Source organism: Lepisosteus oculatus, chromosome 7, assembly GCF_040954835.1.
Source record: "Lepisosteus oculatus isolate fLepOcu1 chromosome 7, fLepOcu1.hap2, whole genome shotgun sequence".
Classification (NCBI taxonomy): domain Eukaryota; kingdom Metazoa; phylum Chordata; class Actinopteri; order Semionotiformes; family Lepisosteidae; genus Lepisosteus; species Lepisosteus oculatus.
The window spans coordinates 13,514,253-13,527,978 of record NC_090702.1 but is presented as its reverse complement, the minus strand read 5'-3'; the positions used below and the strand labels follow the sequence as shown (position 1 = coordinate 13,527,978).

At 35.3% G+C, this 13,726-nt stretch overlaps 1 protein-coding gene across 5 annotated transcripts in view; it reads left to right on the top strand.

The window, feature by feature from the left end:
- The window catches only part of shank3a (SH3 and multiple ankyrin repeat domains 3a), a 639,129-nt gene that overhangs the window by 343,095 nt on the left and 282,308 nt on the right, over window positions 1-13,726 (top strand). For all 5 annotated transcript variants that reach the window (XM_069192202.1, XM_069192204.1, XM_069192203.1 and 2 more), the window contains one exon: window positions 10,071-10,148. In XM_069192202.1, coding sequence (XP_069048303.1) covers window positions 10,071-10,148 — 78 coding nt within the window. The remainder of the gene's footprint in view (window positions 1-10,070; window positions 10,149-13,726) is intronic.

Sequence of the window (13,726 nt, the reverse complement as noted above, 5' to 3'; positions counted from 1 at the left end):
TCTGAAGTCTAACTGTTCATTACTCACATGAACCCAGATAACAAAAATCAAAAGAGTTGAATGGAGCAACAGTAGTTTTCAAAACGAATAGTAGTATAGGTTAAGAAAGCTAGAAATGCATAAAAGAAAACAAAATAACCCCTTCAACACAAAAAATAAAATGAATAAATTATTCATGGCTCTGCAGTAAAACATAAAAGTGATTATAATTACAATGCACATTTCATCAGAGGCCAGAATGGTGGAACAGTGGCTAGCACAGCATTCTAGACCTGGGGTTCTTTCTGTGTGGAGTTTGTATGTTCTCCAGGGCTTTACATGGGTTCGCTCTGGGTGCTCTGGTTTTCTCCACGGTCCAGAGACATACTGTTGGTTAATTGGCTTCCAAGAAAATTGGACCTCGTGTGAGTGTGTGTTTCTGTGTGTGCCCTGTGAGGACTGGTACCCTGTTTTGTGCACTTTGTATGCTAGGTTACTGTAGGTTCCAGCTCCCCCTTGACCTGAAAGTCCCCTGAGGTGAGAGAAGCAGTTAGCTAATAGATGGATGGATTTCAAGAGAGCTTCAAGTATGGACGGATCTACATAACATACAATGCTGTACATACTGTACAGTAACACATCTGTGCATAGCCAAATAAATATGGTTGTTGTGGTCAGTGTACTCTCATAATGTCCCTATTTATACTTTTGAAGAAAAATTCAATTAAAAAATGTTGATGGCTCTAGCTTTTAGAAGATGCCTGACATTCAATCTACAGTATTTTACACATTGCTTAAGATCTCTTGATCTGAGCAGAGTGTCACCATTTCAGTCTGTGACCACTAGAGGATGCTGAAAGTATTCTCCACTTTCAAATTTCTTCCAACAAAAGATCTGTTAATTTTCAATATGAAGCATGTTGATGACCTGCGTGGTTTAATTCACACTTTTAAAATACAACCTTGTTTTAAGTAAAAAGAGGTATTTTTTTAATTTCTCCTGTATAACAAATAATTAAGGACACTTAATTATATGTTTTTTTTTTACTTCTTTCTGCTTTCAAGCCTTTCAGCAAGTGCACACACTATCTGCCAAATATCTACATATGCAGTACCGTATACATACAATACACACTGAAATTCCAAACTCATCATATGAATATTGAAATTTAATTTTAAAAAACTTGGTGTTGATGGTTACAATTTTATTTATGATTTAAATTGTGGTTTTCCACTTAAAACAAACCTACATGTCACCTTTTTGTTAGGGATTCATACATTTTCTGACAATTTATACAGTACGTTTTGGTACCTATATCCAATTAAAAAAAATCTTATTAGATCCACACAACCATTTGTCATATTGAATGAAACATAAATCTTTTTTTTTTTAAATCCTAATTTAAGAAAAAAAAACAAGTGTACAATTTATGGGATTCCATACAAATATAAATAGCACATATAAATGGATCAGTAAGAAAAAAACTCTAAAAAAGCTTTATATGGTTCAAGACTTAAAAAAAAAGGAATTTCCAGTCTAAGGAAGGTAATGGTCAGTGTGTTTCAAAGCAGAATCTGGTACCATTTATCTGAAACATGCCCATTCATTAACTTAGTGAGTATAAAAAATACTGTAATTTCTTAAAATACACTCATTTATCAGTGGTAACTCTTCTAAATTTATTGAATAATGAACTATCCTTGCAAATGGCAAGATACAATATTTTAGTAAGTTCTACTAAACAATTGAACGTTTGGGTGTGTAACCATAACACATTTATATTGTATATACTGTATTTTTGCCAGACAATTAAAATTGGCTTTAATTACTCACTGTACTTCAGTAGGTGTTTTTTTAAATCTCTGTGCTATACATTCAATTGATTTTGCTAGCAAATATTATATTGAATGTGCATTTGGTTCCTGGTCTTAAACCCTAGATGTATTATTGGAAAACAGAATGAGAAAGAAATGTTGGCAATACATACTGTATTATTGAGAGATGAGCAGAAAATTAAAGCGTACAAAAAGAAAAACTAGAAATCTTTGCCTTTAACACTCAAAATAACAGAGTGGTAATTTAGACAACATACTGTTTAAAATTCACTTTTTTCCTACTCATTTAGTAACTAAGGGCCTGTACAGTTTCAACTATTTCTACAGCTGTGCACTAACCACCTAAAGGCAGCAGCAGTCCCAGGGCTTAATGGAGATTTAATGTGTTGTTCCAAGAAGTGGCCATCTTGACCACTATTGAAAAAACAAGTAATAGTCTGACATTTCATTTCATTGTTTCATTTCATTTCATCATACAAAAAGATAAACTTTATGTGAGTAATGTAACGTGAGTATACATGTTTTACTATACATTAAGAGGCACTGCCATTACCATTACCAAAGCAATCTTTGTTAAAGGTTTGCTTGTTATTGGCAGATAGACAGATTCACTTTATAAAAACACACAGTTTGGCAGTTCTATAGATATCTTTAATGAAATCCTCAATGAGCAAAGAACTGGAAAGGCACGGGGTCACCATTGATCAACCAATTAAAACACCTCAATGTTCGCTTAAAATAAAAATAAAAAGTTTAACTTGGACTAACTTTATTTGCCAATAAATATTGTAATTCTCCAGTCTTTCCTTTATATAATAACAAAGTAGACAACATCTCACATCTCGGTTTAAATAGATGGTATCTTTTATCAAAATAAAATGGCTTTTGTAAATAGGCAATGCTAAACCCTCACTCTCAACAAATCAGAGTAAATTGAAAATTAATGAGTTTTAGTTCCCAAAATGGCATTCTGGGTAAATTAGTACCTTAATGGGAAACACTGGCATTGCTATAATGTGAGGTTGTTGGGAGTTCAGCAGTTGTGATGGCAGAAAATGATTACCTCTGGGGCAAGCAATATGTGTGCCTTGAGAATACTGTACGCAAATCCTATTTCATTGCAATACATATTGCAGAACAGAAGCATTTGTGTTAACTTCATTTCTAGGAGAAAAACATAGAATGTTATGTGTTAGAATCATTCTTATGTAGGTGAAGCCACATAACGTGAAGAACATTTTTATATATTGGGCTTTTCATAATATCTGATTTTTTTACCAGTTTCAAAATTTTCACACTGCATATACAACAGGCATCACTCTATAGTATGTATCATTCAGCGTGTTTGTAGATATTTAGACAGGGACATAACCATATTTCTATGAGAATATTTCTGTTTCTATGATAAATATGTAAATAGGCAATGCTAAAAAGGTAATTGAAAATGACCTTGTATCTGAAAATAAAAAAGACTGATTCTTCAGAATGGGTACACATCTGAACTTTAATATCAAATGAAAAAGATCGATATACTGTAGGAAGCACTAGTGAATGTACTGGTTATAAAAAGAATACAAGTAAAGGCAAATAATCTGTACTGTCCACTGTATTATTCACTGTCAAGTCTTCAAGGACACCTTAGCCCTACTCCTGAAAACAACTCACTGCGAGATTTATAATAAACAAGCATGTTTGAACTTAGTGATGGCTTCATCATAAAGATTAACATTTGCTGATTGCTCTGCTGAGACATCCAAAGTGAGAAATGGAGTCAAGGGATCATGAACTGACCTTCTGAACTTCCTGCTGCAGTTTGTGTAAAATCAATAATTAATTTCACTAACTTACCAGTAGTAACAAAGCTGGTAATTCATCCAAATCAGCAGACATCGCAGGGTGACAGAAGTGAGAATAGAGCATGGGATTTGGGTGCTATGTTTACTTGAGTTGTGCATCCCTTTATAAGGCATGTGTATTTGTTTTGAATGGTGTGTTTTTCTTTTCTTTTTCATGTCCACTTCTCTCTCCTTATTAATTTTCCTGTCACCATAACATAATCAGCACAGCGGACAGTGATGATCACAGATTGAGTGACACACTGTTTGCTCAGACATCAATCAATTACCACTCAGAAAGAGGGAACACACAGGCTGTGTGCACGTGGGCTGGTTGGGCACCAGAACTCGGACTGAGGAAAAAGAAAAGAGGAAGGAAAAAGGAATTTTCATAAAGTCAATGTTTCTGGTTGTTTACATCCTCTGATGTTCCTACCCCTAATTCCAAACCTAGAGTTCTAGCTCACAAGTCAAGTGTCTGATCATTGGAGGTTCAGTGCTGAGGCTTTACAGTATGTCCCTTCCTTGCCCAGTTTCTTGTCACAGACAGCAGGATAGCTGAGGTTTAATGGAACAAGTCATTTGGGACTGTCAGGATGGAGGAATAAGCTAGCAAGACAGCTGAAACTTTCTGCAGAGTTTTTTTTCTCCTACTTTAATAAGGTGGAGGGAAGTGTGCCTGCATTAACTGATTCAGGAAAGATGTGTTTTTTGAAGTATTTTTTGTTGTTTAGAATGTGACAGAGAAATATGGGTTTTTATGGACTCCAAGGAGCATTCACCTCAGAATATTTTTCTCCTATTAATATTTTTGGTTGCTGAGGGTTAAATAGTTGTTTTTTTCCAAGTTTACAGTTATACTTTGTTGTGGTTCCAAGAAGCATATTAGAAACAAAAAACTTAAATTACGTTATCAACTGCCTCTGGGGGATCCTAGAAGAGGGATTCAGAAGGGTCCGTGCACTATTAAAATTTCTAGATCGTGTAGGCTGCTGCATCCATCTTCTAATGGTTAAATCCAATTCAGGGTCAGGAGGGAGCTGGAGCCTATCCCTGCCCAGCAAGCAATGGAGCAATGGCAAGATGTACAGTGGATGGGGCATGTTCATTCCATATACCCTTCCCCTGAGATAAAAAAAAATGTTTTGGTTTCTTTTTACTTGTTTTATTTGTACCTTTTACAGATTATTGTCATATACTATAAGTTAAGGAAATTCTGCAATACAACACATTATTGAGATGTGTTTTCAGGTGTCCATACTGTATCTGCTCAATTCTTTCGGTTGGTTTTGAATGAATGACATTCACATTCTTAAATTGTCTCATTTGACAATTTGTCTCATTGTCCCATTTCTCTTTCCCAGAAACTGATAACAGTGACCTTACATCTGATAAAAAATGTTTTTTTTTTGTGTGTGTGTGTACCAGAAAGTCTAGATTAATGAAGTATTCATAGACTTACATACAGTATTTTGACTACTGGTCTAAACTATAATGTTTTCTGGTTTTCATTCCAGTTGAGCTATGAATGACTTGATTAGTTTAAGGTTCTGTTTAGGCAAAATTCCAGTTGAAATTTTGTCAGATTATTTTATCCATCTGCTTTTCAAATAAAAAAAGGAAACTATAATTAGCATAAATATGTGTAGATAAACTCACCTATAGGATAAAAGTACCACAGTCACAAAGCTTCTTGGACTCTTGTATTGTAACTGCTTCTAAAGACGCTCAATTGTACTGTGTCTTAGATTTGTGAGGAAAAATATCATATTTATGGTTTGACCTGAAAGTTACAGTACTGTAGATCACTATAATAGTGGTTTAAATTCCTGCAATCCCTGCACTCCTTTATTAATTGTCAATGTTTGATGTTTTTGGAAATGCAATGTATTACAGTTCTTTACCGTAATGTTGGCAGTGAAAACGAAATAATTCAAAGATGAGCATTAAAAAGGAACATGGTGAAACGCTTTCCAAAGTTTATTTGACTAAATTGCAAGCAGGGAGAAACTAAAATATGTTAAGTTGTTTGAAGAAACCTTGGTTGTTCCCTCTCGGAAAACAAATTCAGAAATGTAGAAAGTTTTGGAAAAAGTGGCAAGTGGACCAGAAATCCAAAGTCAATACAGACCAGCTGGGGATGGCAAGATTAACTCTGATGGAGAAAACCGAGCAGCTACATGCTCTCAAACTATGACTCATGTATGGAAATTGAAAGAAGACTGATAAGAGATCCTTGTGTTTACACAATCAATTTTACATTTTTATTACATTGTAAAATGAACTAATATTTTTTTTATTAATCCATCGTTACAAGATACATTTTAAAGACATGGGAGAGCCATTTTGCTCCTCTTATTTATGTAGTTTCAAAAATAGATTAGCCTTTATAGTCTCATCCTTTCATAACATTTACAAAATATTTACAGAATATTGTACAGAATAATCTCCAATAACATGGATATTGGAGCCTGATGTTTTATACACAGTACTATATTGACCATATTTGGTCTACAATGTCTAAAACACCTGGTATTTTCAAGCACTTTCATATTCCTTGTGTTGATGCAGACATTAATAGTCCATTTGCTCTATTTTTATGTATGCTTTTCTTACTTTTCAAGCTACTTTTAAAAAGTAGAATTACATTTCATATACACTTTACCGCTCAGCAATGTAACACTAAACATGTGTTTGATTTTGTGAGCTGACTAGTCTTCATAGGTGAAAGAACCGAAACCTATGAATTAAGACCCCCCTCACTAGCCTAGGTTATGATAGTAACAAGGAAAAAAAACCTCGGTGGTGTGGTGGCGCTGTGGCTAAGGATCTGCGCCTGTGGCTGGAAGGTTGCTGGTTCGGCCGGCAGAGGAATCCTAATTTGTTGGGCCCCTAGCAAGGCCCTTAACCCCAACTGCTCCAGGGGCACTGTATAAATGACTGATCATGTGCTCTGACCCCAACCTTCTCTCCCTGTCTCATGGAGAGCAAGCTGGAGTATGCAAAAAGATAAATTCCTAATACAAGAAATGTTATAATGTACATTAATTAAAACAAAATCTCCTTAATGTCATATTTTATCAATATGAGCAACTTCAAGTTGACTTTGTCAAATTCTGTATTATATAACTACCTTTTAACAATGTATTGTCTGGTTAATAAGAGCAGATGGTGAAGAAGAAGTGAATGTCTTTACATATGTCAGCTAATGCTTATACAAAATCAGAACACCTGACAATGTTTTCGGGAAATGTTATCTAACTGAAACTGAATTACCAGATCTAATTAAATGTTTCTTGTTAACTTTCAACTCAATCTGCTTGTCCACCTCAGAAAGTGCTCAGTTACAAGTGTAAGTGTGTCTTAATCTATACCCTAATGTGATATATGAGACGTTGTTAGCTATTTATTGAGATGAGGCACTTTCAACATCCAAAATAAACCTGTGGGTAAAATAATTAATATGTAATAGTGACAATAACAGCTACAGGAATGCACTCAGAAGGGTTTCATCTTATTAAAATAGACAGAAGATAAAGTTTCACTTGCTGGTGATCTGAAGGAATCAGAGCCTAGTTTTCCAAGAATGCAGTCTGAAGAATGGTCTCATAGAAAACTCAGAATAGCACCTCCAATTCACATGCGAGTTGATGGCTGGCAAGATATTTTTTTGTATTTCATAGTTCAATTTCAGAGTGAATATAAAACATGGGAGTCACCAAGTGTTATGTAGACACCACATACTGTAGGAGCCTGTGGAGGTCATCATGTCTACATAATTTAATGTCTAAATAATAAAGGGAAACACATCATCTAGTAACACAACAACCATGTCAAGTTGAGAGTACCCTCTTCAGCCATACCAATACTTGGTCAGTGGTGCATATTACTGTTTAAAAAAATTGATATATCTTTGAATGTATATCTCAAAGAAACAAATCAGTCAAAAGGTTCACAGCTATTGCAGTAATGGAAGTTCACTTCCAAGGCTTAAAATTCTTGACTTTAGTAATGATATCTCACAACAAACTGGGCCCTGCATTTTTAAGGGATTTTCCACAGCAGACGCATAATGCTTGTTAAGATCTAATTTTCCAGAATGCCATTAAAAAATGTATTTTTGAAAAAACATCTATCACAGCCCAGACCAGTCTGAGTACATTCTATTCATAAACCTGATTAAACACAAAAAATGTAGTTTGGTATATAAATGATGTAGTCCAAGTGGTTGTGTACTGGGAGATTGATGACCAAAAAAATAAACATTTTTCTGGTGCAATATTCTCCTCAATTATAATGAAAATCACGCTGAGGGGGGCAGGGAGTTTCCTTAATGTCTCTGCTTACATTCTGTAAGAAAAAATCAAAATGCCACTCATATAATTATCTATATAGTGCTGTTAGGAGATTTGTTTTCTATTGAGGCAAATGTCTGAAGCAAACGTTTTATTTTCATGCATCTTATTTTTCATATAATCACAAGTTTAATAGTGTTTGCTCAACAAACAATGCCTTACTCTGCCAAGTGGCTCATATTAATTAAAGCCCAGGCAGAGTGTTTTCTTTAGCTGTGTTGAAGAGAGTACCTCTGTTCTGATGCTGAAGATGTATGGAGTTCCAGCAAGAGTCAGCACTTTGGATTTAATTGGTCCCAGCAGAGCCTCTTCCTGTTAATTATGGCAGCCATGACACAAACAGCCAAAATGAGAGACACTCATTAAAGGCACAGGAAGCTGAGTATCAGGAAAACCTGTCTCCTTTTACTTCAAACATGAATTATCCTCCGTTTAAACACACATTTGTCTTTCACATGCAACTTTGGTAATCAAGTTACTGTCTGAGTCTTTATAAAGAAAAAGAGGATAATACTGACATAGTCCTTAAATCCAGATTCTTTTCACCAGTGTTTGTAAAGACAAGGGTGATCTAAAGATTCAATTCGTTCTGTTATTGTGACAATAAAACCATTGGAAAACGAAAGCCTGTTTGATAAATGGTCAGTTCCCTAGTGCAGATGTTATGTGTTAAGTTATCTTGACATTTTGTAAAACTGATTGTACTTTGTGTGTTTCATTGTGGTTCTATTGGGTAAAGCTGCCAGTTAGACTGATTTGAAAACTGAAATCCTATACTTGCACTGTTTCCTTATGTTATTCAGCACATAGTGGCCCTCTTCCACTGCGCATAATCCATAGACATACTGATTAATAAAATTACAAGGCATTGTAAAGGATCTCAGTTTTGATACTCTAAGGGGAAAATACTCATCACAGATAGATAACTGCTATCTAACAGGTTGCTCCATAGATGAATGTGAACTGCCAAGTGCAACAGCTGTCTGTTATAAAAGGCCATTGGTTCTCCAGCAGAAGTCGAGAGTGTGTGTGGAAAGTGTTTAAGCAGTGAGCAGCTTTTGAGCTGTTCCCCAAAAAAGATACAAAATGTTTACTGAGATGAATATACTTGAGTTGGATAAGTTTATTTTAAAAATTACATAAAAAAGGAATATTGTTTTTTTAAGATAATAAAATAAAGGATTGTAGTGTATGGAATCTTAATATGGTGGTAAAACAGAAATAAATTAAATACGATGAGCATTTAAGCAACAGAATCTTACTTTATTGGCATACTTTAGAAAACAACGTGCAGTCACCAATATATCAGCTATTGAATTCTTATCAAGTTGTTTATATTCCATAAATAGTAATACCTATCCAGTGTTTAGACCTGAATGTTATGGAGTGGGAGGTCACAAATAATGGATCTTTTATGTTCTCATTATTTTTCAAAGAGTTATTTTAGTTGACAATATTTGTTATGGTACCAATGGGTAATGCTGAGAGAATGCACTACGTTTCCACCAGAAAATTGCTTAACTTTTTATAATTCCTTTTTTTATATATATGCCATCATGTGTTTAAGTAGGATTTCTAAAAGTTGAATAAAAAACTTGAGTAATTATAAGATGTCACTTTGGAAATGAGCACAGTGGTGTTCTGGAGATGAGATTCATTCTGCTGTATGAACACAGGCTTTTGGGAAATTCTTGTGTGTAGTGCAGTCTTGGTCTAAGTAATCAATATGAAGGATGAATAAAGGATGATGTTTTCAGAATAATGTCAACATAAATATTTAGTACAGTGCATTTATAAATATTTAGTACAGTTCACTCATTCAGGAGGGGAAAAAATGACCCATGTCAGGGAATGAGCATTGTCTGTTTTGTATACTGTACAGTATATTGAAGACAGGATGATACTACAAAGCTCCATAACATAACACTATCTTTGAGTTCTACCATGTGAAGCAATTATTATCCTTCATTTAATTACAGTAGTGTTTTACAAATTAAATGGACATTTATCATTAATTTCAATTTTCTGTTTTTGTTTTTTTATTATTATTTCTGATCTTTTCCAGGATAGCTGTGCAAGGGTTCTTCTGTTTCGTGGTGCGAATAAAGAAATAAAAAACTACAACAGTCAAACAGCATTCCAGGTAGGAGATGGATTTCCATGTCTTTTCTGCTGAGAAGCTCACTTTCTGCATGTGCATTATTAATGTAGCAACACATTTGTAATACAGTAACTCACTCTTTCGTGATCCATCACCCACATCACCACAGCATAACCTTTTGTACTGATCCCAGAAGGGCTGTATACTTTTCACAAACCTGTGGAGAAGTCCCCAGAGCTGAAACATTGTGTTTCTTGTCTTCTCAATTTTCACTTTTCCATGTGAAATTAACCTCTTACATGTTCCTTTTTTTTCAAGAAAAGGTGTGAGAGGTGCAAATAATGTTAGTTGGCCTGTTTGAACAAATGTATCATGAAAACAATTCACAGTGGAGCAATGAATATGGCACAGCGTACAGTAAATGAGACCATAAATCACATATTTCTGTGGACAACAGAGGTACAGGACATTTACAGAGGGCACTGACATTATCATTGTCCAGCAAAAGATGTATGTGGGCCAACATGGACAGAAACTTCAGCTACAACAAGGCAGTACAGAGCCTTTTCACATTGAGTTTGTCACCCGTGGGGAAATATTCCTTCTAGTCAACATTGTTCATTTCTCAACAATGCAGTTTCCACATTCACAGGGCATGCAGAGGCTCTTCTGAAATCCATTTATTAAAATCTTCAAAAAATCATAAATGGATCAATATATGTAGACATTTTATTAACAAAAAAAGTAATTTATACAGATACATTACCCATACTTCAACACCATTCTTATTTGAAATGAAAGGAATTTAATTTCACCCCACACATGGATTTCCTAGTGATATGATTGCTGTGTCAAGAACAGTGTAATAAAGTATTTTAATCCTAGGTCTAGAGCAGCCTTACTACCTGTCTCCTGTTATTTGTTGAAGCATTTATATGCAATACAGTGTGTATACTGAATTTCTTATGAATACACTATGGCCCACTGTGAGTAATACTGTTATTGAAGCCTTGCATTTTTAACCTATGAGGTTATTTAATATGGCCATTCTGTCAGGAGGGGTACATGTGCATTAAGATTTTTCAAAAACAAAATAAAGCTAGCAGGGGAAACCATTATATTACAGTACCAAGGGAATATAGAGATTTTCTTTTGCCAGACCCGCAACCTGTGTACAAATTTATAGCATTCAGTGACACATATACAGTAAATACTGTTACAATTTCACTGTCAAGGCAAGGTCACTGCAGGATCATGGTTACATTTGGAATGTATTATATTTATTAATTAGATAGATGGCATCAATAAGTGAAGAATTGTGCTTTGTTATCAATAATGTCACTTGTTTTGTTTAAAGCATGAAGATTTTAAAAAAATATATTTTATAGTCTGGGGGTTCCCAAAGTACAGGGTTCTTTTAATGGTGTGAACATTCAAACTCACATGGTTTATTTCTAACAGCCAGACTTATATCTCAGCAAATACAATATATATTACAAGGTGCGTAAGATTGTTCATAGTTACAGTAGCTTCAAACTAAACAAAACTTATATCAGGAGACCTTTGCAGACTCATAAAAATCTTTAACATTAATGTCAGGGAAACAAAACCTGTGAGCAAACAAACACCTTCCTTTTGGATTTTCGAGCTACTCAACTGAAATCTGTGGTTCTCAAACTTTTTGGACAAGCACCATCCCCATTCAAATCAAAGCATCTAAGTACCACCCACAAGTCATCTTCACAGAAAAATCAGAAAATCTCAATGACCAACATGAACACCCGCACACACACATATAATAAATATAATAATAATAAACTTAATGTGATAAAGCGCCTTTAAAGGTGGCTTCTCAAAGAGCTTTACAGAATGACCACAGGAACAACAACAATTAAAATAAACAATAAAAAAGCACCATTTCAGTGAGAGGGGTGAGCCTGTTTAGTCAAGCAAAGCAGATGTCACTTCATTGGTCGAGTCTTAATACAATTTAAAACAGAGTCGAACAGATTTTACATCCTCAGGAATTTTTTTTGACGGCCAAGGCCTCGTTGTGAACGCTGCAGTACGTCCACTTCATATCTGGAACAACCTCTAATTCATGCAACTACAGTACACCGATGTGACAGCTTGTCATCACTCTAGCACCCTCTGTACAAACTCTGATGCATTTTATCCAGTTGATGCCATTCTCTTCGATAAATTCATTCAGAAGCTGAAATATGATTCATTCAGAAGTGAAACACAGAGACGCTTGGTGTATTTTTCCCAAATTAACCTAGAACAGTCATTAAATATTTTTCTGTTATCTATCACGCTTTCCTGTGCTCACAAGATTGCCAGTGTTCCAAAGCCATGCACATTCTCCTACCTCCCTTTTTGCAGAAGATAACTTTTTTTTTAATACAATTCGTCACTTACGTTCGGAACACACATTTCTATGCTTTCCTGTGCTTACAAGATTGCCATTGTTCCAAAATCACGCACATTCTCCTACTGTACCTCCCTATTTACTGGAGATAACTTTTTTAAATACAAATGTTCACTTGCATTCGTAGGATGCATTCCTATACAATGGTATAGAATTACACAGTAGCTCTTGTATCCACTCAAGTATTAGCAAACGCTGTATCGTTGTACGTAGGCTGCATATTTGACACATAAACTAATTTTATTAAAATAGAAAATATGAAATCCCGTCCCAATTTTTTTGTGCACACAACAAATTTCCAGGGTCTGGGGGCACTCTGGGAGCGCTCTGCTTACCACAAGTGGTACATGTACACTACCATAGTTTGAGAACCACAGTGTTATGCCAATGTAGGTCATCCCAGAGAATGAAAATATAGCCATGAAATGTGTTGACGAATTTGTCTGTAAAGGTCTGAAAAGACCAAAGTCTACTCTGTGTGGCTGCAGCATTAGCTGCTGTCACAAATTGGTTGATGAGGTGTTTCCACACAGTCAGGAAATTTGATAAGGACAAGAGCAGAGATGTTCTCATTGTTTATGCTAAGTGCCATCAACTGACACAGACAGGGTTTGACAACTCTGGGGTGTCGACCATACATGGGAATGATAACAGCTAAACAGAGAAAACAAAAAGGCAGAGGAACAGAAAACCACCTCACACAATACCTGCCAATCATGAAACAATACCCTTGTTTCATGATTGTCCTTTGATTATGCAATCTGCATACAGTTGTAGCAAAAGGCTTTGACCTGTACAGATCTATATATGCAGCATTATTTTCCTTTATGACAGTCTTCAAAAAGTAAATCCTCCATAAGAACTTGAAAAGCTTTCTCTTTACCATAGCAGGGGTTATTCTTGTCACCTTCTCTTGTGACAGCAGGATGGGCTTATGACTGTGTGTTGTGAGTGTGCGAATAACACAAGAACACAATATAGATGGAGTCAGCAGTGGTAGTAAAATGATCAGCCAGTGTTTGGCATGAATGGGAAACTCCCATCCTGGGGTTCCTGATAAAAAAAGAAGGGATCTTTTTTTGGAAATGGATCTGTGATCTGCTGTTGTAAAAGACTATTACTGTATATTTGCTGTGCCATTCATGGTTATTTCTCAGATGCCGTTTAGGAGAGTTTGGCCAGTAGTGAT